Genomic DNA, 22,053 nt, shown 5'->3' with positions numbered 1-22,053 from the left:
GGTGTGAAATAAAAATGGGTTTCTTTGGCAGAAAAAATTTCAATCAATAAGTATTGCAGTTACCCTTTTCAAATGTTTTTTGTCATAATTTGTTCATTGTAATTGTAAGTTTACTTGGCTCTTTTTATGTGACATCCAGGTCGAGTTCCCACCAGACATCTGCTCTCGTGTGACCTTTGTCAACTTCACTGTGACCCGTAGCAGTCTTCAGAGTCAGTGCCTCAATGAGGTAAGTTGCTTTATACCATCTAAGTCATCAACTATTGCAGAGCTGCAAAGTAAAACTTGATTATCAGTATAGTACTGAAAAATGAGAAGAATACTGATGGTTTCTGAGAAAACTCTGATTTCTAATGTTTAAGTTTTATGAGTTGTCCTATGGTATTTCTTTGAAAATATTGATTTCCTCACCAAGATAGCGATTTTCAGTTTTTGAAATACTGAATTGTTCATGTTCAGGTTGGCAGTTCTGCTATTGCATTCTCTCATTCTCATAGGGTTGATATATAGTTAACATTGGTTGCAAGATGCAATTGGTTTGATTAAAGTGATGATTTACTAAACTCTTTTTCTAATGATTGAAAAAAGTATTGTAGATCCCAGACATTTTTTGTGTCAAATGTGTAGATAAATTGTGCTGTACATACAGCGTTGCTGTTATGTGCCACTCCTTTCATACTGTCACCAATTAGTATTAAAAGATAAATACAAATCCTATTTTACTACAATTCATCTGTCACACCAAGAGTTAGTATGTAATCATATTTTCGTCCCTGTTAGGTACTGAAAGCAGAGCGTCCTGATGTAGATGAAAAGAGATCCGATCTTCTCAAGCTTCAAGGTAAAATACACATTATTTCTTTAGATACCGTGCATTAGATTTATTAATTTACTATGTCATTTCATTTATAAATTCAAATTCTAATTCTGTTGAAATTCAAATGGTCTATATAGCCTCTGTGCATTATCGTTATTTTCATTTCCCAGGTGAATTCCATCTTCGTCTGCGTCATCTTGAGAAATCTCTCCTCCAAGCTCTCAATGATGCCAAGGGAAGAATCTTAGATTCAGACAGGTAGGTTTAAGCTTATGTCAGATTAACCAAACTAAGCCAATCGTCTATGTTTTTGTTTCGTTTTGTTATGTGACATTGTAACAATAGTTTTCACTAAATAAATCTGCAACCTGCAAGCAGCATCATTTACATCTAAACTCTCGAATTCTACTGCTTCTAAATTAAAATGATTGCTATCCTTATAAACTGAAAGAAATTTCTTTTTTCTATAAAAGCTGAAAGCATTCATCAAATGATTGTAAAATGAATTCAACATCACATTACCCCTATGGTAGAGTTCTTCATACATCAAGTTACAGGTCATTTTGCTAAAGTCAAATCTTTTTGGATCACAAAAACTTTTCAAATTAATAGGTAGGAAAAATTTGACCAAGAGGAAGTACATACTACACATTTTGCATGACCCAGTCTAAAACATTGCTTTGACCATGTCTAATATTTGACTTGTGGAAGATAGACTCAATCAAATTTATCTGTATTTCCACGTTTTTTTTTGTTTGTTAGCATCATTACTACACTGGAGACACTGAAGAAAGAAGCAGCAGAGGTAACCCGTAAGGTAGAGGAGACAGACCAGATCATGGCTGAGGTTGAGATGGTATCTCAACAATACCTCTCGCTGGCACAGTCATGTAGTAGTATCTACTTCACCCTGGAAGCACTCAACCTGGTAAGATCTTAATCTCAAGTATATAGATCAGGCTGGTATTCTGTCTTGAGAACTGCTTACCAAATGAAATAGCAAATATTGCTATTAAGATTCATTACTAGATGCCCAAAACAGTGATCATAATATGAAGTAAATATTTGTTCTATTGGATAAATTTTCTGAATTTGCGTGAAAATTTATTTTGTTCAGGTGCCAAAAAAAAATATTGAGTGACTTCTACACTTTTTTTATATTGGAATGTTAGATGATGCTTTAGTATAATTAACATTACTGACCTTTTACCAATGCTTTATACAGACCTTATTATTTACAAATGATCAGAACTTGGCCATTCCATAAAACAACATCACGAAATTAAATAATTTGCTTTGAATTTGATCTTATGCTCAGCTGCTTTTCTTGTCCCAGTCTGCTAGATTATCCATGCTAGAAAAGACAGTGATATACTATTAATTGGAGGGTCTAATACTGCTTTGAACACTTGCTCTATATCATGAAATTTCTTGACCATGTCTGTACAAAGACATAAGTGAAATCAATTATTTGTTTGATCTTATGCTCAGGTGCACTTCTTGTACCAGTACTCACTGAAGTTCTTCCTAGACATCTTCCACTCTGTACTGTGTGAGAATCCTCGTCTTCAAGGGGTCACTGATTACTCTGCTAGACTATCTATCATCATCAAGGATCTCTTCCAGGTAAAACCAGCTGTCTGCCCTTAGAAATCATGATCTTATTTCTGATTAGTTTCCCCTTAGAATTTAAACTTTAATGGATCATGGCACATTCTTAGGAATTTACATGTCATATCTATTCTACATAATTACTGTGCTCCTTAATTTATGTTAGGTTAGATATCAAAGAGTAAAGTTTTATCCAATTGAAAAATATACACAATTCCAATTCGATATAAAAATAATCTTGAATGAAATGATAGTGTTTATTTTATCATCATGTTTTGATTTTATGATATATTTTATTTCATTTGAATGGTGATTTGTTTTTGTACAACTTTTGTGTGATTTTAGAAACTGGTACAGGTGAAAGACAAATATATATATTTTTATTACTATTAAAAGGTCATTAGATATTGAAGTAAAATTTCATCTAAATCAAAAACACAGAATGAATAATAGTTTGTGTGCATTAATTGGTAATGAGTCTGGATGTTGATATCAACAGATCTCCTACAATCGTGTAGCCCGTGGTATGCTGCATCAGGATCACCTTGTGTTTGCTGTGGTCCTTTGTAGAATCCACATCAGAGGAATGCAGAGGTAATTGTTACACCAAGATAAGGTTTGCATGGTGGTATAGATGATGTGTAGTGGAGGCTTGTGGTTCACCATCTGATGATTCATGGAAAGGACTCTTATTTGGTGGAATGAAGAGGAGTTGATGAGAAATGAAGGCGAAAGAGATTGAGTGGAAATAGAAAGGCATGAAAGATATATGTGAGAGAGAATAGTTATATTATATTGAGTTGAGGAGAAGTCCTTAAAAGGAGTGTAAACTTTAAGTTAGATTAGGACTCCTTGTGCATATTTCCTTTGCACATACCAGATTAAACTGTATTTTACAATGGTTTAGTGATAATAATTTGTAATACTTCACAGTGCATTCTTTAGGACTACTGGTATCCTGTGTTTTATGTCAAATATAATAATGTTTATTTAAAGAAATTATTTTACATGTATTCCGTGCTAAAAAGCTGATTGAACAAAACTCATCCATTTTCCTATTTGAAATCTGTCATGAGTAATTTTTGTTCAAATATTTTCCCCCAGTGAGAGGGATTACAATCAGGAGTTTGAGCACTTCCTCCGAGGGTCGGACCAAACCCTCCGTTCTACACCTGTACCTAAGATAGAGGGTCTCACCAATGACCAATCAGACTCTATGATGAGACTTGCTAAGCTACCTACATTTGAAGGCCTGCCAGATTTTGTTTCATCTAGAAGTGTAAGTTTAGTGGCTTCCTTTATACTCTGTATCGTCTTGTTTTTGTTTGGCCTGTGTTGTTATTATCTGCAAATAGAACTTTTTTATACACTTACTTACAACTGAGAACACTGACAAATTTCCATCATCTATGAAAACAGGTTGCATTAATATGAATTTTGATTATGAACCATGCAATATATGTCTTTATATGTAACAACCAAACTTGGTCTTATTATCTTGTGACTTCAGCTTCCTTTAACCAACTATATATGATTTTCCTTTATTAAATACTTTCTCTGTCGGCCTCTGAACGTTTTCACTCTACACCCATTAAATTGACATTTTTTCAGACTATGCTGCAAGATATATATATATAATGTACAAGAAAAATTATGAAACTGCCAAATGCTATTATTACTTTATTTCAGACACATATAGTTTGCATTATATAATTGCTGCCCAATACCTGTAGTATTCTTAATTTCCAGTTCTTGCATTATTAATATATTTAATGTATATGAATTATACTGCAATACCCAGATATCTCTATAGATTATATTTACTTTTTTCCGGAACTTTGATTGAAAAGCTTCAACTGTAGTGTATCTTTCTCTCAAAATATATGTGTGCAAATATATTTGTGTTATTCTGTTATTTAATGTTCTTATTTAATTGTATTATCTTATTTTATTATTTTGATTTGTTTATTTGTCATGAATCCTCACAGCCTGGTTCCATGTTTGGCGAATGTAGTTATGCGGTCAGTTCACACAATAAACAACTTACTCCAGATTAGCTTAGAACTCGCTGCAGAATGTTTCATTACATTTCTTATATTTCATTCGCATTCGATGAGCTTACATGTAGATGTAGATAATAGTAGCCTTTCAAGTTTGTAACTTTCAAAATGATTTTTCTGTTCAAACCTCTGTGATGAGATACAATTTCATCCACTTTTCTATTTCAGCCTATGATGGTAGAAGCCTAACAATTATATTGTGAATGAAAATATGCATCAAATTATTTATCAAACTATTGTTAGTTATGATGCTGGTGGCTTAGCGTAATGGGCATCTCTTGTGCCTTATGATGGACATTGTGGGGAGGGGTTTCATGGTTGGCCGTCAACGATTTGCGATGTTTGCAATCATGTTAAAATATATTGTAAACATGTGATTGCAAAGAGCTGCACAAGTTAATTGTGGAAGCCCCTCTTTAGCAGCAATTATGTTGCGTAGAAGCATTTGTAGATGATGATGGTGCATTTATAGCAGAAGGAAGGAAACAGAAGTAGGATGGCAGTAGTGGTGTTGGGTGTAGAACTATTGGTGGTGGAAATTTTGCTTGAGCAGGAATATGAAATAATCCCTCAATGTTTCATCAAGGAATGGATGAGTAAGAGGGATTGGGCTATAGTTTAGCATTTTATAAAATATACTGCAGGTTTTAGTGGCTTAAAGTAAGTTTGCCTTGATGTAGTTGTATAGTACTTTTAGATATAGATGTCTGCAAGCCTTATGATGATGAATTAAGGAAAAGGTGATCAATGAATTTAGTAATAGATATAAAGGGGACTGCAGAAGAATAGCATGAATTATGATACATTTTAAGATGAAACATTAGCAAAAACAGATTTCTGCATTGTGCTGTGTTCGACCCAGGTCTAGAACATGGGTACCTGTTGAGAATATTAATTCTTTGAAATGCTTGCGCGCTGGGATAATAGCCGGGTTACAGCCAGGGTATTAAAAATAATCATTGCCTTGTTCTGCTGAGTGGATGAGAGCACTGTATATGTTGGAATTTTATTGTCATTATTATCATCATTAACATCATTAGTATCATCATCAACATCATCATCATCCACATTATGATCATCATCAAAATCATCGTCAATATCAAATCACCATCATCATTATCATCATCATCATTATCATCATCAAATATCATCCTCAACTTCATCATCATCCTTGACGTCATCATCATCAACATCATTATCATTATCATCATCATCATCAATATCACATCACCATCATTATCATCATCATTATCATCATCAAATATCATCATTAACATTATCATCATCATCCTTGACTTCATCATAATCCTTGACTTCATCATCATCATCATCATCATAACCATCATCATTATCATCATCCTCATCATCATTATCATCATCGTTGTCATCATCATCCTCGACTTCATCATCATCCTTGACTTTATCATCGACATCATCATATTCATCATTATCGTTATCATCATCATCATCATAATAATAATCTTATAAAGAAGGAAGTTCTAAATTTCATCATCTTAATCATAGTTTTGTTGGTTTGATTATTTCTTGCAGGATTTTGCCAAGTGGTTGAACTCCCAGAATCCTGAACATTCAGTCCCTCAATGCTGGAAGGAGGCCACCCCATTCAGTAAGTATAGAGTGGCAGAAAGCAACACCTTCTAATTGTAATTTAAAGGATTTGTAGAACATCATGATGAATATAAACATAGAATAGTCTTTCACCAGGCCTGTTTTCTGATACAGGGATTTGTTCAGTTCTTTTTTTTTTATTGAATAAGAAACCAACTTGATATAAATATCAAATTCTTATTTTTTCATTTTTGTAGTTTTTGAAGTGGTTCCTAATTCATTAGATTTCAATGTTGTTATGACACCCCAAAAGAATATATAGAAAGTGTACCGATTTATTGTCACATGGACATTCTGAAGTAAAATATGATGAAGAATGAACATTTGATTTGATATTGTTACTTTGTAGCTTTATTTTAAACACAATTTCCCGATCCTCTTCTTTTATTAGCTGGTATTGGTAAATCGCTCCATCATTTGCTGCTGCTACAAGCCTTCCGACCTGACAGACTGCTTGCATCCATGCAGCTCTTTGTCAATGCCGTGTTTGGAGAACATTTCCTACATGCTGCCGAGGTGGAAATGGACTTGGCCAATGTCGTAGAGTCTGAGGTAAGCAAGTCTTCTCATCTATCTCAGCGTTTGATCTGACTGCAGTTAGATTAAAAAAAAGGAAATTAAAACAACATCATATGTGGCTATAAAATTTGTACTTGTTTTTTTAAAGAATGTATCAGATAGCAATCTCATTCGGTCTGATGTAAGGACTTATAGAGTTTAGTCTCCTGCATTTAGTACTAGGAACATTGATAGATCGGAAATAAAAGTAACTTGGCAAATTAGAAACATTGTTATGTCATGAATTAAACTTATAAATATCTTAGCAAATTAGGAACAGTTGTAAGTCATGAATTGAACTAACAATTTTAGCTTCTATATTAAGCTTTGTGAGATGGACTTATTTTATGAAAGAGTGAAGCAACTATTTGTATTGAATCATGAATCAGCATTTTTCAAGTGTAACAAACCATAATTGTCATTCCGATGACCTGTGATCATAATATATGTGTAAAGTGCTGTGAGGCATTGTTCCGATGTGTTAAGTGCTAACTAAAAGTTGATTATTATTATGTTTGTGTGATAAACAGCTGAAGAGTAATACCCCCGTGTTGATGTGCTCAGTACCTGGTTACGATGCAAGCTGGCGTGTAGATGATATGGCTGCTGAGCTCAACAAGACCATCTCTTCCATTGCCATTGGTGAGTTTATATCTCTGAACTCTTCATGGGGGGGGGGGGGATTTTCTATCCTTCTGACTTGATTCAATCCTTTCAAGGGAATGGAAAATATGAAGGGAAGATAGAAAGATTTTCTGTGAATTTACAAATTATTTTCATGTGTTTAGAAAGAATATAATTATTAAAAGGCCCACTTCCAATGCTTGGATCTTTGGAGTCCCCAAAATTAAAACATGACAATCAGACAGCAGAAGTGTTTGACTGAACACATATGTGTAGTCCCATGTATGTATATCTGTGTTTCCAAATCATCTCTCATACACCAATACCTAACATTTCCCAATCTCTTTGCGAAAAGCTTCTTCCACAAATCAATCTTATGACCAGAACTAAACTTAATTCTTATATGGTCATTGATATGTCATGTATTTGAAATACAAAATAGGTAACCTATTCTACCCTCTATTCTGTGGATGTAATGGTATGATATGATGTGTTATATAAACAGGATCTGCAGAGGGATTCAGTCAGGCTGAGAAGGTCATCAACTCTTCAACCAAGACTGGAAAGTAAGTCTTATATTTGGAAATAATTACACAGCATGTTGATATAAGCAGATATTCACCATGATATCTCAGTCATATCGTACATTGCTTTATGCCAACTCCTACAATTCTCCAAATATATTAGTATTACAAGAAGTATAAACTCATTACACTGATTGTATTTCTTGTGAAGAAGTTGAAATGTTTTGTCATAATTAAGACATAGAGATATTTTAGAAGATTGCTTATCCCAGGGCAGGGAAAACTCATTTATAAAACCTGAGGTTGTAGTATGTATAAAAATTTCTGCCATTCTCCAGAACCAACATATAGAAATCTCAGTGAGTAAAACCCAATCAAAAACCTATTGAATATGGTTTATAGTTGATAGATGTTGTGAGTGATTGATGGATGATGCTGACAAATTCTTATCCAGAATTTTTTTATTAAGAAACTTTAGATTTTATAATAAAAATTGCTGCCATTTCCAATAACGAACTAAATAAAAAAAAATGTTTGTGCTTGATAGATGGATAATACCTCGGTCACATTTGCTCTACGGCGGCCGTACGGCGAGTCGAAAACAGCCGTTTTCTTCATTTTTGTTTTCAAACCACCTACATGTATATGTAGCTGGTGCAAAAATGTAAAAACGGCTGTTTTCGACTTGCCGTACGGCCGCCGTTAAGCAAATGTGACCGAGATATATTTGTGAAGAATGCTTATCCAGAACAACGAGAACTTGTTTAAAACAACTTGAGTTCATATCATTAAAATTGCTTCCAGTTCCCAGAGCCATAATAATCTCATTTCAAGAATCCCACCTATTAAATACTATGTTTGTGATTTTTAGATGGGTGATGTTGAAGAATGTGCACCTTGCTCCTCAATGGCTGGTCCAACTAGAGAAGAAGCTTCACAGTCTCTCACCTCATCCTAACTTCCGTCTCTTCCTCACCATGGAGATCACTCCCAAGGTAGGCTACTCATCATCATCATCAGTTTACTAATATCCTTTACTCATCATCATTTCCAGTATGCCGGTATTAATATTTACTCAACACAATATTCTGTATATTTTTATCGCTATTGTAAATCATAAGATTGTTGGATCGTTTTTTTTTTTTTTTTAATAATGGAAAAAGAATCTTCTTTCAGGTTGTGCCGAAGGTTGTTCTTAGATTATGAGTCTGCACGAGGTTACCTTCCGTAAGACAAATAATCGCCCAGGTTGGTACAATTTTCGGCCCAGATTGTGCAAAACATGTGTCACGTGCTTCTTCTAAGAAGAATTCCACCTAATTCAAATAGATTTCCATGGTATCAAGAGTTTTGGCCTAGGTAGATTCACCTGTATTTTAGCACATTGTTTCCTGAATCCTGGAACTCCCATAGGCTTTGTATAATGACCACTCTGTTCCAGTAGACAATGAGTTGAGACAATTGTCTTAACCTATTTGTCTGAACAGAGTGCTTTTTCATGATAGAATAAAGTACTAGTATGTTAAGATAAGATAAGTATAATATAAGTATGATAAGATATTACATAAACTGTGGGAACCATGGACTAGAAATCTAGATTTAATAAGGTGTACAAAAGTGATCATTATGTGTAACTCTAATATGTTTGTCTTACAGGTACCTGTCAACCTCCTTCGTGCTGGACGTATCTTTGTCTTTGAGCCACCTCCTGGAGTGAAGGCTAATCTCCTGAGGACATTCAGCACTGTTCCAGTCTCTCGCATGAACAAGGTAGTGCTTTGATGAATTAATGAAATTAAAATGTAGTATTAAAGGATTATTCTAGAACAAAGTATAAAATTTTCCTGAGAAAAATATAATCTTTGAAAGTATGATGTTTTTAGTGCACACAGTTTACAGTCAAATCATTTGATCTGTTTCAATCTTGTCTTTGGAGTGAGACTCATTGATGTCTTGTTTTATAGGTCAAAAGGAAATAAAAACAAAATGTAATAAAGCACTCTCATTACTACTTGGGTCTTATTTCATGAAGTCTTGTTGTAACACCAAATGGACAAAGTAGCTATAGAATGTTATTGCAAATTTTTTATTGTAATAGATCTTGTGAAACAAGACCCAGATCCATGTGTTAGTTCTGAATGTTATTTTTGAGAAGGTAACATCATAATGAAGTTGAATCGTCCAACATGTTTTGTGTTTTTTGTTACAGGCTCCTAGCGAGAGAGCGCGTCTGTACTTCCTCCTCGCGTGGCTTCATGCTATGATCCAGGAACGTCTGGTCTACACACCACTGGGATGGGCCAAGAAGTATGAATTCAGTGAGTCGGATCTGCGCTGTGCTTGTGACACTCTCGATATCTGGATCGATACTGTTGCCAAGGTATTACTCATTTGATATTACACTTTGAGACTCAGCCCGCATATAAGTCATCTTGAGTCTATGAAAAATGCATGTTATATCATAATCAGCCAGTCATTAATAGCATAAGATATGAATTGCATACTATCTTCCAGTATTTTACACCTTGAATAAAAATAATTGTTAAGTTATTCAAATACTCTACACATGTTGATTAATGCAATGAATTAGTGGCCAGTTTACTTTGATTCTTCGTTCTAAAAAAAGAGAGAGAGATTGAGCTAAAGCCATGTGAGGTAGTCTGCTAAATGTTGTAAAAGTGATGTCCTTTCTGGCTGTCTTGAAAAATAGGGCATTGTTGTAAGTTTATTCTGTTCTGAGGAATCAACTCAAATATGTATGTTGGTCAATAAATTCAACATTATATGAGAACGAGCCCTAATATTTAATTTTTATCTTATATTACAGGGTCGATCCAACCTACCACCCAACAAGGTCCCATGGGATGCTATGAAGACACTCCTCTCACAATGCATCTATGGAGGACGCATTGACAATGACTTTGATCAGGTAATTACCTATTGCAGCAGAAGGTCTGAGTATGAATTCACACACCGATTTCTTTGTATTTCTTTGTATTAACAATAGACCATACATGTACTTTACTTGGGAGGGGAGGGCTTTGACAGTATGATTGATATTATTTTCATTGAAACAGAGTTACGATTAAAAATACCGATTACCACCCTTGCTTTATGAATACATTGCTTTTTCCATTTGTGCTCTTTGGCAATATTTGTTATTAAATTCTATTCTTGTTTATGCCCCTTTATATGTTATATAATCTTCCAGTGGAAACAAATTTATGTGTAAATGTTGACAGAGACCAAATAAACCATCTTGTATATTTGTAGTCATTTTTATGATGATCAACCATTTTTGTTCAATAATGTTCCATTTATTATCACAGCGAGATACAGTTTTGGTCAAATTCTATACAGTCCAGAAGTTGTTGTTTGCCAGTTTTCTATCAACCTCTTTTGGGTATTAAAAAAAAACCTCAGTATTTTCAAGGATTTATAATGAGTTGCATATCTTTTCCTTTCTAGCGCCTGCTGTCAGCTTTTGTTGAGAAACTATTCAATGCAAAGAGCTTTGATTCTGACTTCCCTCTCATCCCAGACGTTGAAGGAAAGACCATCTTCATGCCAGAAGGAATCAGGTTAGTCAAGGGGCCAGTTGCATTAAAATTACCATTGTTGTAACTTTGCCATCAAACGGTAACTTCCATGAAATCCTTGATTCTGATTGGCTGTTCAGCATTGTTACCATGGTAGTTACCATGGCAAAGTTACTACAATGGTAACTTTGATGACATGGGACCCCAGTCAGTTTGATCCTTTATTCTTCCTGTCAGCTACCAGTTGCAAATAGCCACAATTGGACTAGATGTTGTATTCTCTCATCATTTTCTTACCCAGGATGAATATTTTTGGCTTAAGACTTGTCTTCAACTTTTAAATGTGTTTTACCTCATCTAAATGTTATAAGCTGAATTTTCTATCCATTTCTCAATCTTTATCTGTTGATTAAATTGTTGCATTGACTTTTGTGTATGATTACATAGACGTGAGCAATTTGTCCAGTGGGTTGAGGCACTCCCTGACAACCAGACGCCATCTTGGTTAGGTCTACCCAACAATGCGGAGAAGCTTCTACTTACCACTCAAGGTTAGTTTGACCAGGAAACTTCTGATGTCGTGATGTATTTCATTGAAGACCATTGACTCGTAGAAATGATAGTAGCATTATCTACTAATGCAAAGAAACAGCTCTGTTATAATGCTGTGTGAGAGGTTCTGATAAATTCACTGTTCTAGCCCTGTAACATGGAAGATAATGTACAATTAGTTATCAAGTTAAGTGCCACTGTTAACCCATGGAAAACCATGTGTAAGTTACGATTAATTGTAAGTATTTCACATCACTCTTTTGTTTTAACCTCCCCCCCCCCCCCTCCTCTCCCTGATTATATTAACAACCCTCTGCTTGCAATGTGTGCGGCCTTTGAGGTGTCAGAATATTTAGATTGTAGAGTTACACAACACAAACACTCTACTGTATTGAGGCTTCCGTCATGCCACCATTTTCGTGATGAACTGTCAATGAGTTATGCTCTTAATCTGTTGACTGCTGAATGTAGTATTGCCTATAGATTTTGTTCAGGGATGATCCAGTTCCAGTGGGCAACAGATTAAAGAGAGACCTAGATTGGAAGCCCCATATATACCACTTTTTGTTTTTATATGTACAAATTAAATACCTAGGAATTTTAATATTTATATTTATATTGAGGACGCAGTTTTCAAATCAAGACTGATTAAGTATGTTATGCTAATTCCAGCACCCTAAAGACAAATTCACTTGATTATCATGTTGACAGGAATCAGTTTGATTGGCAAGCTGCTCAAGATGCAAACCCTTGAAGATGAAGAAGATTTCATGCAAAGCGGTGGCGGACAGGAAGAGAAGCAGGAGAGAGTCCGTCATGCTTCCGATGGTCGGCCAGCGTGGATGCGTACACTCCATGCTTCAGCTGCCAACTGGCTGTCACTCGTACCCAAGGTTTGTGTGATCTCAAGAATGCTTAGATTAACTCATGGTGTTGACCATTTAATTTGAATAAGTATTTAGAATATTGGATGACTCAGAATGGGATACCAGAAATATTCCTCAAGTTAGGGCCAATATTGCATGAATCACAGAAGAGTGCAAATATACCCCCACCTAGTATTTATGGTATCCTATGAAGTAAATTATAAGCCATAAAATGTAATTATTATTATCTTTTATTATTATTCACTAGACTTTGCAATACTTAGTTTATATTGGATGGCTCGGAATTGGATACCAGTTATTCCACAAGTTCGGACCAAAATTACGTGAATAAAATAGACGATTGACATACAGGCCCTAACAAGTATTTCTGGTATTCCATGAAGAGAAGCCATCTCAATATGTCTCCAACTAGACCATGCAATACTTTGTGATATTGCACAGCAAGTTTTTTACATAAGCCTATGGGAAATATGTTGATTTTGGCATGTTTTGCAATACACGCTGATACTGTAGAGAAGGATCATGGAGACCAAAATTCTAATTTGAATGCACCACTTAATTCTTTGTATAGAAAAGGTGATATCATGTGTTGATCTGCAGCATTTATTATGGAACCATATTTCTCTTCAAGACATCATCTTTTCATTATGTTTTTTAAGATTTTGCTTGTGACTATGATTTTGGTAATTGCTGTATTTCAATTGTGGCTATTTCAGTGAAATCAGAAGGAAAACTTCATTTTAATTCTTACATTCTTGTATTTAGATGAGATATCATCATTTTATTAAAAATATTTGTTTTTACAACTTAATGAACTATTTAATGTCCTGTTATCACCTTACAATGTAGAAACTGACGTTGCTGAAACGTACAGCTGACAACATCAAGGACCCATTGTTCAGATTCTTTGAGAGAGAGGTAAATAACAAACATTGTATATTTCTGATATTAGTTACAGTTATGGTCATTTAGAGCTTAGAAAGAATTGGGAGGTTCCAAAAAGATATTGGACAATCGTCTACTTATACAGCCAGAGTAGTAATGACAATAGAGCTTGAAGCATTCCTTGGAGAAGATATGTGTGCTCTATTTAAGTTGCATTATTATTTGTTCTTTATTTGAAAATGTTGCTCTACATTTTGTAAAATACACAGTAAGCAATCATCAACAAATATAATTATGAAGTATTATTTTAAAAAAAAAATTTAAAAAACACATCCCTATATTTATTCGTAATCATTACATTTCAAAACTGTACTTAGTAAATTGATCAAACTTCATGTAGTAGATCGATTAGAAAGGACAAGGGACCATAAGTTATTGGTTTGTTGTACATTGAAATTTCTTAAATTTTGGAATGTTTCTTGAGGTAAAGTTTTCTTTTTTGGAGTAAACACATGTGACATGAAGGATTCTAGAGACCTTGCAAAGTCTTGTTTCTTTTGAGAACTGATTTTGATTTTATTCTTCCTATCCCAGGTGAATCATGGTAACCAGTTGCTGATGGACGTCCGCAGCGACCTCAACGATGTCCTGGCCGTGTGCCAGGGTAAGAAGAAACAGACCAACAATGACCGAGCATTGATCAGTAACCTTGCCAAAGGTATCCTGCCTCGTCGGTGGAACCGCTACTCCGTACCAGCGGGATTGACTGTCATCCAATGGGTATCTGACTTCAGTGACCGCATCAACCAGCTGCAGAAGATTTCATTGGCAACCACATCTGGTGGCTCCAAAGAACTCAAGGTACACTTGGTTGGGTTGAAACCCTGGGGGGGGGGGGGGGGCTCTGCGGCCGCTTTTCACCAAAATTGCAGCTCATCATAGCGCATCAATGCGGCCGGGGGTCCCCTCCGCAGCACATACCCACTACGCATTATATACTGAGTGCCCCCCCCCCACCCCCTGGGGGGTTGAAATAACCAGAGAAAGCATGATACTTGCGTAGAGTTCTCAGTGAATAGCAGTACATGTATGTAATATTTCATACTGCGAGTTTACAGTGATATTTTTGTTGCTTTGCTTGTGCAGAATCTAAAGACAAATAATTGCCAAGATTGTTTTGTGCAGATAAGTGCGCAATCTCTATTGAAAAATACCGCTGCATCCAATTTTATGAGCAGGAAGTGAGGTGATCTTGGTAAATTTCATGTGAACATGTTTGAGAAATCTTTTTAGTTGGATATGTAAGTTTGTGGAAGAATGTGTATATATGGTTCTGGCATGTCTTATGGAATCAAAAAAATAAGTGCCATTTAGTTTATTTCTTTTATAAAAAAATTGTCCATGGGTGGCTGGCCGGCCTTAAACATAGAAAATAATACACACTAAAACATATATCATAAAATACATAGAAATATAAACAAATTCAACAGAATTAAAAATTATGGTGGTTGGTGGTTGTTGACTTTTGTCATATGACTTTTTTTGTTTTTTCTTCTCAGAACCAGTGTGTGTGGTTAGGAGGGTTGTTCACCACTGAAGCATACATCACAGCCACAAGACAGTATGTAGCTCAAGCTAACAGCTGGCCTCTTGAAGAACTCTACCTTGAGGTAAGTCATTCATCTACCTTCCTCTTGCTCATTCTTTCTCTCTCTCTCTCTCTCTCTTTTCTCTTTCTCTTTTGCAGCTTCCCGTCATAGTTTATTTCCCCATGTCTTCGTACATAATTTCATTTCATTAATTCTTTGCTTATTACTCTATAGTAAATCAATTTAATAATAATAATAATAATAATAATATAGGGGGGTATTTATATTGCGCACATATCCACCTTGTTAGGTGCTCAAGGCGCTCCTATATTACCCGGCTAAGCTAGGCGTTCATAGCGCACACAGCTTTTTAAGGAATTACTTCCTACCGGTACCCATTTACCTCACCTGGGTTGAGTGCAGCACATTGTGGATCAGTTTCTTGCTGAAGGAAATTACGCCATGGCTGGGATTCGAACCCACGACCCTCTGTTTCAAAGTCCGGAGACTAATCCACTGGGCCACAACGCTCCACGTTAAACAATATTTAAACAATATATTTCTCAAGTATGATTATGATCATCCATTATCCATCCATTATAAAATGAATTATTTGATACTGGTCAGTTTAAGTGACGTAGTATAGACATACCTGTAATGAGTGATGTAATTAATTAGCAAGGCAAGGTTGGCATTGGGTAGTGATGAATAAATGAATTACATCAGATTCCAATTTACAAATGTATGTTTGAAAGATATAATGTAATGACTCCATAGTAAATCTTCAAAAAGAAGAATACATTATTATCATTTGTTTTTCTTATAATTTGAAATGGTTTCATCTCTTATTACACAGGTGACTGTATCAGATCCAGGATCTCAGTTGAAACTTGATGACTGCAGCTTTGCTGTTTCAGGTAAGTCATTGTTTTTTAATGTCAATGTAAGTCGTGATAATGACCTCAAAATTAGTTTGAATAGAATAATGATAATAAAATTAACACAATTGTTTGTATGTATAGATTAAAAAAGTTATTTGCCAAATGATTTATGCAGGATGGAAGTCAATTCAATTTATTCAAATTCCATTCAATAAAACCACAAGTTACAATATCAGAGAAATACATAATTGGTAACAAAGCAATTAAACATACATAAATACAAAATGAAATTTTGGAGACTGCAAAAGACCAAAAGGTCTTGACGAGGCAGACCCCGAGTGCCATCCTGGCAACTGATGTGTCTTTTTCCAAGCAATAATAGTACATAGTCCCACATGTGCTTACCTGTGTTTGACAATAGAAGTAAGTATGCAATATTGATGTAGCACTTGATAATAATTCAGCTTAGATTTCATGATTTTACAAAGTTTTTGTGTAAATGTACCAGTTTTACAATGATCTGGTGATGAAATGTAACCTTGATATAAAAGACTTTTCATGAAATCATTCTTTGTCCCAAAATAGTTAGTCTTTAATATCTTACAAAACAATCATTGTTTTTATTTTAGGTTTGAAACTGCAAGGAGCAATATGCAAGGAGAACAAGATCCATCTGACCACCACCATTTCCTCGGATCTACCCCAGACCAGTCTGAGATGGATACATGTCGAGAGTGGTAGTACCCCCAACCTATCAGGGATGGTAAGCTTACATTTTCCTTTCTTAAAAGCTATCACAATAAAAAATCGAAAAACACAACATATTATTTCTGTTTCTGTTGAAATGACTCGTAGAGGAACTCTGCAGCACATTTCCGCCACATTAGCTTCAAGGTGGTATGACCAATTACATAGGTAACAATTTACATCCAAGCTAATCAGTCATAGTGGCTGACCTTGTAGATAACAGAAATGACTCTGTGACCTTTTGGGTTAAGGTGTAGATAATGAGCGAGCAGGGATTTGAACTCTCAATCACACAATCGTGAGACCAATGCTCAAACCACAAGCCTACGCATGCCCCTAATATATTGCTTACTTTGTAATAATGTCGAGAAAATACTTATGATCTGGGCAATAATGTACATTGTCTTTCTTTGTTTTGTAATTTTCAGGTGAGGCTGCCAGTCTACTTGAACCAGACTCGAGCTGATCTCCTGTTCACCCTTGATATGACCATGGGTGGAGATTCTAAGAATGAACTCACCTTCTACGAGAGGGGCGTGGCCCTTCTCTGCTCTGGTCTCTCTGCTTAGAAGAGACCTTTGATATGACCATAGGCGGAGATTCTACCAGTAATCTCACTTTTTATGAGAGGGGCGTGGCCCTTGTCTACTCTGGCCTCTCTGCTTATAGAAACTTAAATATCCAGCGAACATTTCCTCTTTTTTTGTGTGTGTCTATGTGCATTTATTTTATCACTTTCTTTGACTCTGTACTGCACCAATTGAAAAAAATTTATTTGAAAGAAGAAAAGATTTCTGAGTAACATGATTGTCACAATATGACAAATTTGATTGCTGTGTAAGTGGCATTTATGATTTTAATCATTGACTTGCTGATGATGAAGACAATTCAAGAATCTCAGATTCCTAATGACAATGAATATATATTAATCCTTGTTTTCTCGGCCTATAGATTAGGAAAGTGATACACTTATTAGATTAAATGTTGTAGCTAACAATCAGAATCACATACAAGTACATATATGTTGTATTTCTTTTCATTTACATGTATGTATATCAAATACAAAATAAATTTGGAAAACGTATGTTAGAGTCTCATTGGTGATATTCCCCTTGTTTAAAGATTTGCATTTATCAGAATGCACAATTTGAAATCTAAATTTCATACAATATGTTATTTTCATCATCTGGGTTTAGAAAAACTTGAATCAGAGTTAAATTGGTAAAGGTTTGCATTCAACAGATAGTACAGTTTGGAATCCAACTCTGATATGTCATTTTATCTGAAGTGCTAATAACATATATCAAGACACATTGGTATTCACTGTCTGATTTCCATTGTGACTTTGTAGTTAACACTCTTCAGTTGGTGATCTAGAATCAGTCTTATTAACGTATTTGATAAGTCTATTAAATCATCTGTCTGTTTATCATACCGGTACACCATTACGAATAAATATTGTTGAAAACTTATGCGAAAGATACATAGGTAAAAATTGTATTTCAGTATAAAGAATACAAGGTAGTAATTGTAGATTTTGTTTAGAGTTATAAGAGCATAATGCAGCTTGAAATTCTGAGGTTTGTGTACCGTATGTTGTGGGTTGCACATAGGTGTTGTTCAAATTTATCTTGAAGATGCATTAGTGATGTGATTTCCATTCATTATATGAGCAAAATGTAAGATATTTGAAGAGAAGAGTGTTGCTGTTACAGACTGTTGTAATTCTGTAAATTGCAGAAGATTTATGATTTCAATGGATATATTGAGATTGTGCATGTGATTTTGGTCTTATCTGTGTCGAACAGGACTGTGTATTGTAGTTGTAATCTTACACATTTTTGTTTGTAGTGTGTAGAAGCGTGTTGTTCTATTGTTCGCTTCAAGTAAAATGGGAAGTTTAAAACATGATATCTATACTTTAAGATGATACTACATTGCTTCTGATTATGAATGAAGCAAGGTACCTACTTGTAATTCAATCATTTAATCAAAGCATCAGTTTGAGCATTGTGTTTGGTGATATTTATGTAGACATATGAATGTGTATCTTTTATAGCAACAAATCAATAATGAATTGAAATTTAATAGCAAGTTCTGAAAGGGCTGCTTGCTTTAATTTTGATGTCCCAAATTTGATATCAAACTTTTAATGATTTATTATCATTGATATGAATTTTATGTCAAGTTCAGAATCAAATAGACCTATGCTCACAAGACAAATACTGTCAGGTACCACTTTAACTTGAAACAATTCAACAATCTACTTTACCATGTTACCTGAATGTATGATTCATTACATTTCTCTATAAGAAAAATCTTGTTGAAAATTGAATATTATCATGGATACTGGAATTATTCTAAAATGCGAATGTAGTTTGCTAGCATGCTTTGGTGAATGATATCTTGCTATTAAAAGTAGAATGTGTCGCTCATCCAGTTTAGTGTTTGACTTCATTTTCTTTCTATTTCTATTGTGAGCATTCATGAAAAAAAATTTGAATGGATGGTTGGAGATTGTTTTGCTTTGTTGTATAAGAAAATGATGTTGATGCAGATGCTTCTGACTTTATGCAAACATAGTGTTTGTGATTAAAATGTTTGGATGTCGGGATCCGACACCCCTTTTGAGCCAATAAATCTTAGTCGGGAGACGGTGACTAGCGTTGAATGTATTTCTTTATTCGTATACAACAGATCCCTGCATTGAATAAACATACAGTAGTATCATAAGTAAAAATCAGTATTACAGAGCACAAATATAAATGATACAATGCAATAGTCACATTATTTATCGCCTGATATTTTGTTGATTATAATTGTGAAGTTAGGTTAATTTTCTATGCACTTGATTGAATTGTAAATAACTACTAATAACTACTAAAGCATCAAATTTAGAATACACATAGTAGTAAAAAGATGATATATAAATGTGTTTCATATTGTCGTATATATTCAGGGATAATGTTTTAATAATAACATCAATATATCGTATATATTGCAGAATCAAAGAATAGAAACTGTATATAATAAATCCATAACCGTCTGGAATAACACCTACACGGCACGTAAAACTGTTAAAGTAAATCCTGTAGATAGACAACACCAATATATAAATTCACATCAAAAAGGGAACAAAGGTATATATGTGATATAATTAACTAACATGTAGCTATATTAATATTAACTCACCCTTGGTGGTGTATATAAGCTTAGACATCTCCATTATATAAGCCACGCCCTAAACATGGCGTCGTTTACAAAGCCACGTCAGCATGCCTTATTTGGACAAAAATACATGAATACATAAATCCTCTAATATACGATTTTAAAAAGAACAAACTCGATAAACATAGCCCCAAAATTATTTAAGCTACGATTAAAGATTATCAACCTTCAAATGTGTTCGGTTGGATATCGAAACAATAGTAACCCCTTCAAATGTCTAGAAGCATCAAAATATCAGTTGATCAGATTAAATTCCTGAAAACCTCAACTTGATAAGTATAAATCATGCTTTTCTCGCACAAGGTAAACATTCATCTATGATTAACTTTTCATCAAGAATTAAAGTCACATGATCAATACCGCGGCAAAATTTAACGCCACGCCCAAAATCTAATCTGTTCCAACATTGTACATAATCAGGAGGAAAATTGCACAAAATTTGATTTACTGTATATTTTAATTGATTACCTAATTTTCGATACAATAGTGCTATAATGCGAGTTATAATTAATTGCTACGTACCATATCTAAGCCGTCTTAAACGTGGCTATGCCAACGCCAACACGTATAGCGCCCACTGGCAAACGGCCTTGTCGGCTGCTATTACAAGTGTGTCAATGGACATATAAAGTGGGTGTTGCCCGACGTATCACTAAAAATAACTAACACTGGTATTCGTGCATTCCTCTAACAATATAGTTCCACTTTCAAATAAAAAACATAATAATTAACAATTCTGTGGAATTGATCAGATATAACAGTTGCGAATGAAGGACTCTACAATTTCATTAATACTGGTCCTAATGCAATAATTTCCATTATTATATTTAAGCAGAAATTATAACTCATTACGGTTGGATTCCAATGACAATTTTTATTTAATTTATTCAATTTAATTAATCCGCATTTAGAGCCCGGGTCTAGAGTATCCTCAAAAATGGTAGTTTGACACTACATTAAATCCCTCCGTAGTAAGCAAGTCATTTGAAAAATCACTTGCTTTCGACGTTTATACAATACTTAAACTACCTATAACAGGGGCGGATCCAGCCTTCGCCAATTTGTAGTTTGACACTACAAATGAATTCCATAAGGAAAAGCAATGATATTAGTAATATTGTAGGTGATAAGGTTATGATTTTGTATGTATACATATTATGTAACCATGCTGATGACCATATTGTTAATATATTTGGTTGTGTGTTGTTTATTCTGAGGAAGATATGTGATCTTGAGGATGACCATTTTGATGTGTTTTATGATATATTAATGATTTAATTGCTATTACTAGTAATTAAATCCTTGCCCAACCCCTTTCTCTTCTCCTGCTCTCTGTCATTCTCTCCTCCCCTCCCCCATTTTCTTTTCTTCATTCTTCTCCTCTCTACGAAGACTATGACAATGGGGGGGGGACCAGTGCTTATATTGCTGCATGTACAAGTAAAGAAGAGTAGTCTAATAAAAAATTCCCCCTAAAAAGATAATAAATAAATGATAAATAAAGAAAGAAATGAATAAATAAATAAATGAATAAATAAATGAATGAATAAGTAAATGAATGAATTAATAAATAAATAAAAATAATAAATAAATGAATGAATAAATGAATGAATGAATAAATAAATGAATAAATAAAATAAATAAATAAAATAAATAAATATATAAAAAAATAAAATGGATAGATGGATAAATTATGAATGAATGAATGAATGAATGAGTGAATGAGTGAGTGAGTGAGTGAATGGATGAATGAATGAATGATCGAATGAACAATAAAGATAAATAAATGGTAATTGAAATAAAAAGGCAAAACAAACATTAAAAAAAGAATACATAAAATACAAAGAAAACATTAAAAAAAACACAACAACAAAACCAAACAGGGAAGGGTAGGTTTCTAAGTTACCCGTCTTGTTTCTGAG

General features: G+C 34.3%; 1 protein-coding gene across 1 annotated transcript in view; it reads left to right on the top strand.

The window, feature by feature from the left end:
* Nucleotides 1-19,338, top strand: part of LOC129265276 (cytoplasmic dynein 1 heavy chain 1-like) — an 80,282-nt gene extending 60,944 nt beyond the window's left edge. Inside the window, exons 68-91 of the mRNA XM_064102507.1 lie at nucleotides 140-229; nucleotides 781-841; nucleotides 988-1,075; nucleotides 1,580-1,745; nucleotides 2,309-2,443; nucleotides 2,928-3,022; nucleotides 3,533-3,707; nucleotides 6,040-6,115; nucleotides 6,509-6,669; nucleotides 7,206-7,317; nucleotides 7,805-7,865; nucleotides 8,695-8,818; nucleotides 9,480-9,593; nucleotides 10,033-10,203; nucleotides 10,651-10,752; nucleotides 11,292-11,404; nucleotides 11,810-11,913; nucleotides 12,626-12,807; nucleotides 13,651-13,719; nucleotides 14,281-14,547; nucleotides 15,246-15,356; nucleotides 16,132-16,192; nucleotides 16,786-16,919; nucleotides 17,332-19,338. Coding sequence (XP_063958577.1) covers nucleotides 140-229; nucleotides 781-841; nucleotides 988-1,075; nucleotides 1,580-1,745; nucleotides 2,309-2,443; nucleotides 2,928-3,022; nucleotides 3,533-3,707; nucleotides 6,040-6,115; nucleotides 6,509-6,669; nucleotides 7,206-7,317; nucleotides 7,805-7,865; nucleotides 8,695-8,818; nucleotides 9,480-9,593; nucleotides 10,033-10,203; nucleotides 10,651-10,752; nucleotides 11,292-11,404; nucleotides 11,810-11,913; nucleotides 12,626-12,807; nucleotides 13,651-13,719; nucleotides 14,281-14,547; nucleotides 15,246-15,356; nucleotides 16,132-16,192; nucleotides 16,786-16,919; nucleotides 17,332-17,472 — 2,913 coding nt within the window. The 3' untranslated portion in view covers nucleotides 17,473-19,338. The remainder of the gene's footprint in view (nucleotides 1-139; nucleotides 230-780; nucleotides 842-987; nucleotides 1,076-1,579; nucleotides 1,746-2,308; nucleotides 2,444-2,927; nucleotides 3,023-3,532; nucleotides 3,708-6,039; nucleotides 6,116-6,508; nucleotides 6,670-7,205; nucleotides 7,318-7,804; nucleotides 7,866-8,694; nucleotides 8,819-9,479; nucleotides 9,594-10,032; nucleotides 10,204-10,650; nucleotides 10,753-11,291; nucleotides 11,405-11,809; nucleotides 11,914-12,625; nucleotides 12,808-13,650; nucleotides 13,720-14,280; nucleotides 14,548-15,245; nucleotides 15,357-16,131; nucleotides 16,193-16,785; nucleotides 16,920-17,331) is intronic.
* Nucleotides 19,339-22,053: the final 2,715 nt, after the last annotated feature.

The sequence above is a fragment of the Lytechinus pictus genome, chromosome 7, assembly GCF_037042905.1.
Source record: "Lytechinus pictus isolate F3 Inbred chromosome 7, Lp3.0, whole genome shotgun sequence".
In the NCBI taxonomy this organism is placed as follows: domain Eukaryota; kingdom Metazoa; phylum Echinodermata; class Echinoidea; order Temnopleuroida; family Toxopneustidae; genus Lytechinus; species Lytechinus pictus.
This window is presented reverse-complemented; position numbering and strand designations above follow the sequence as displayed.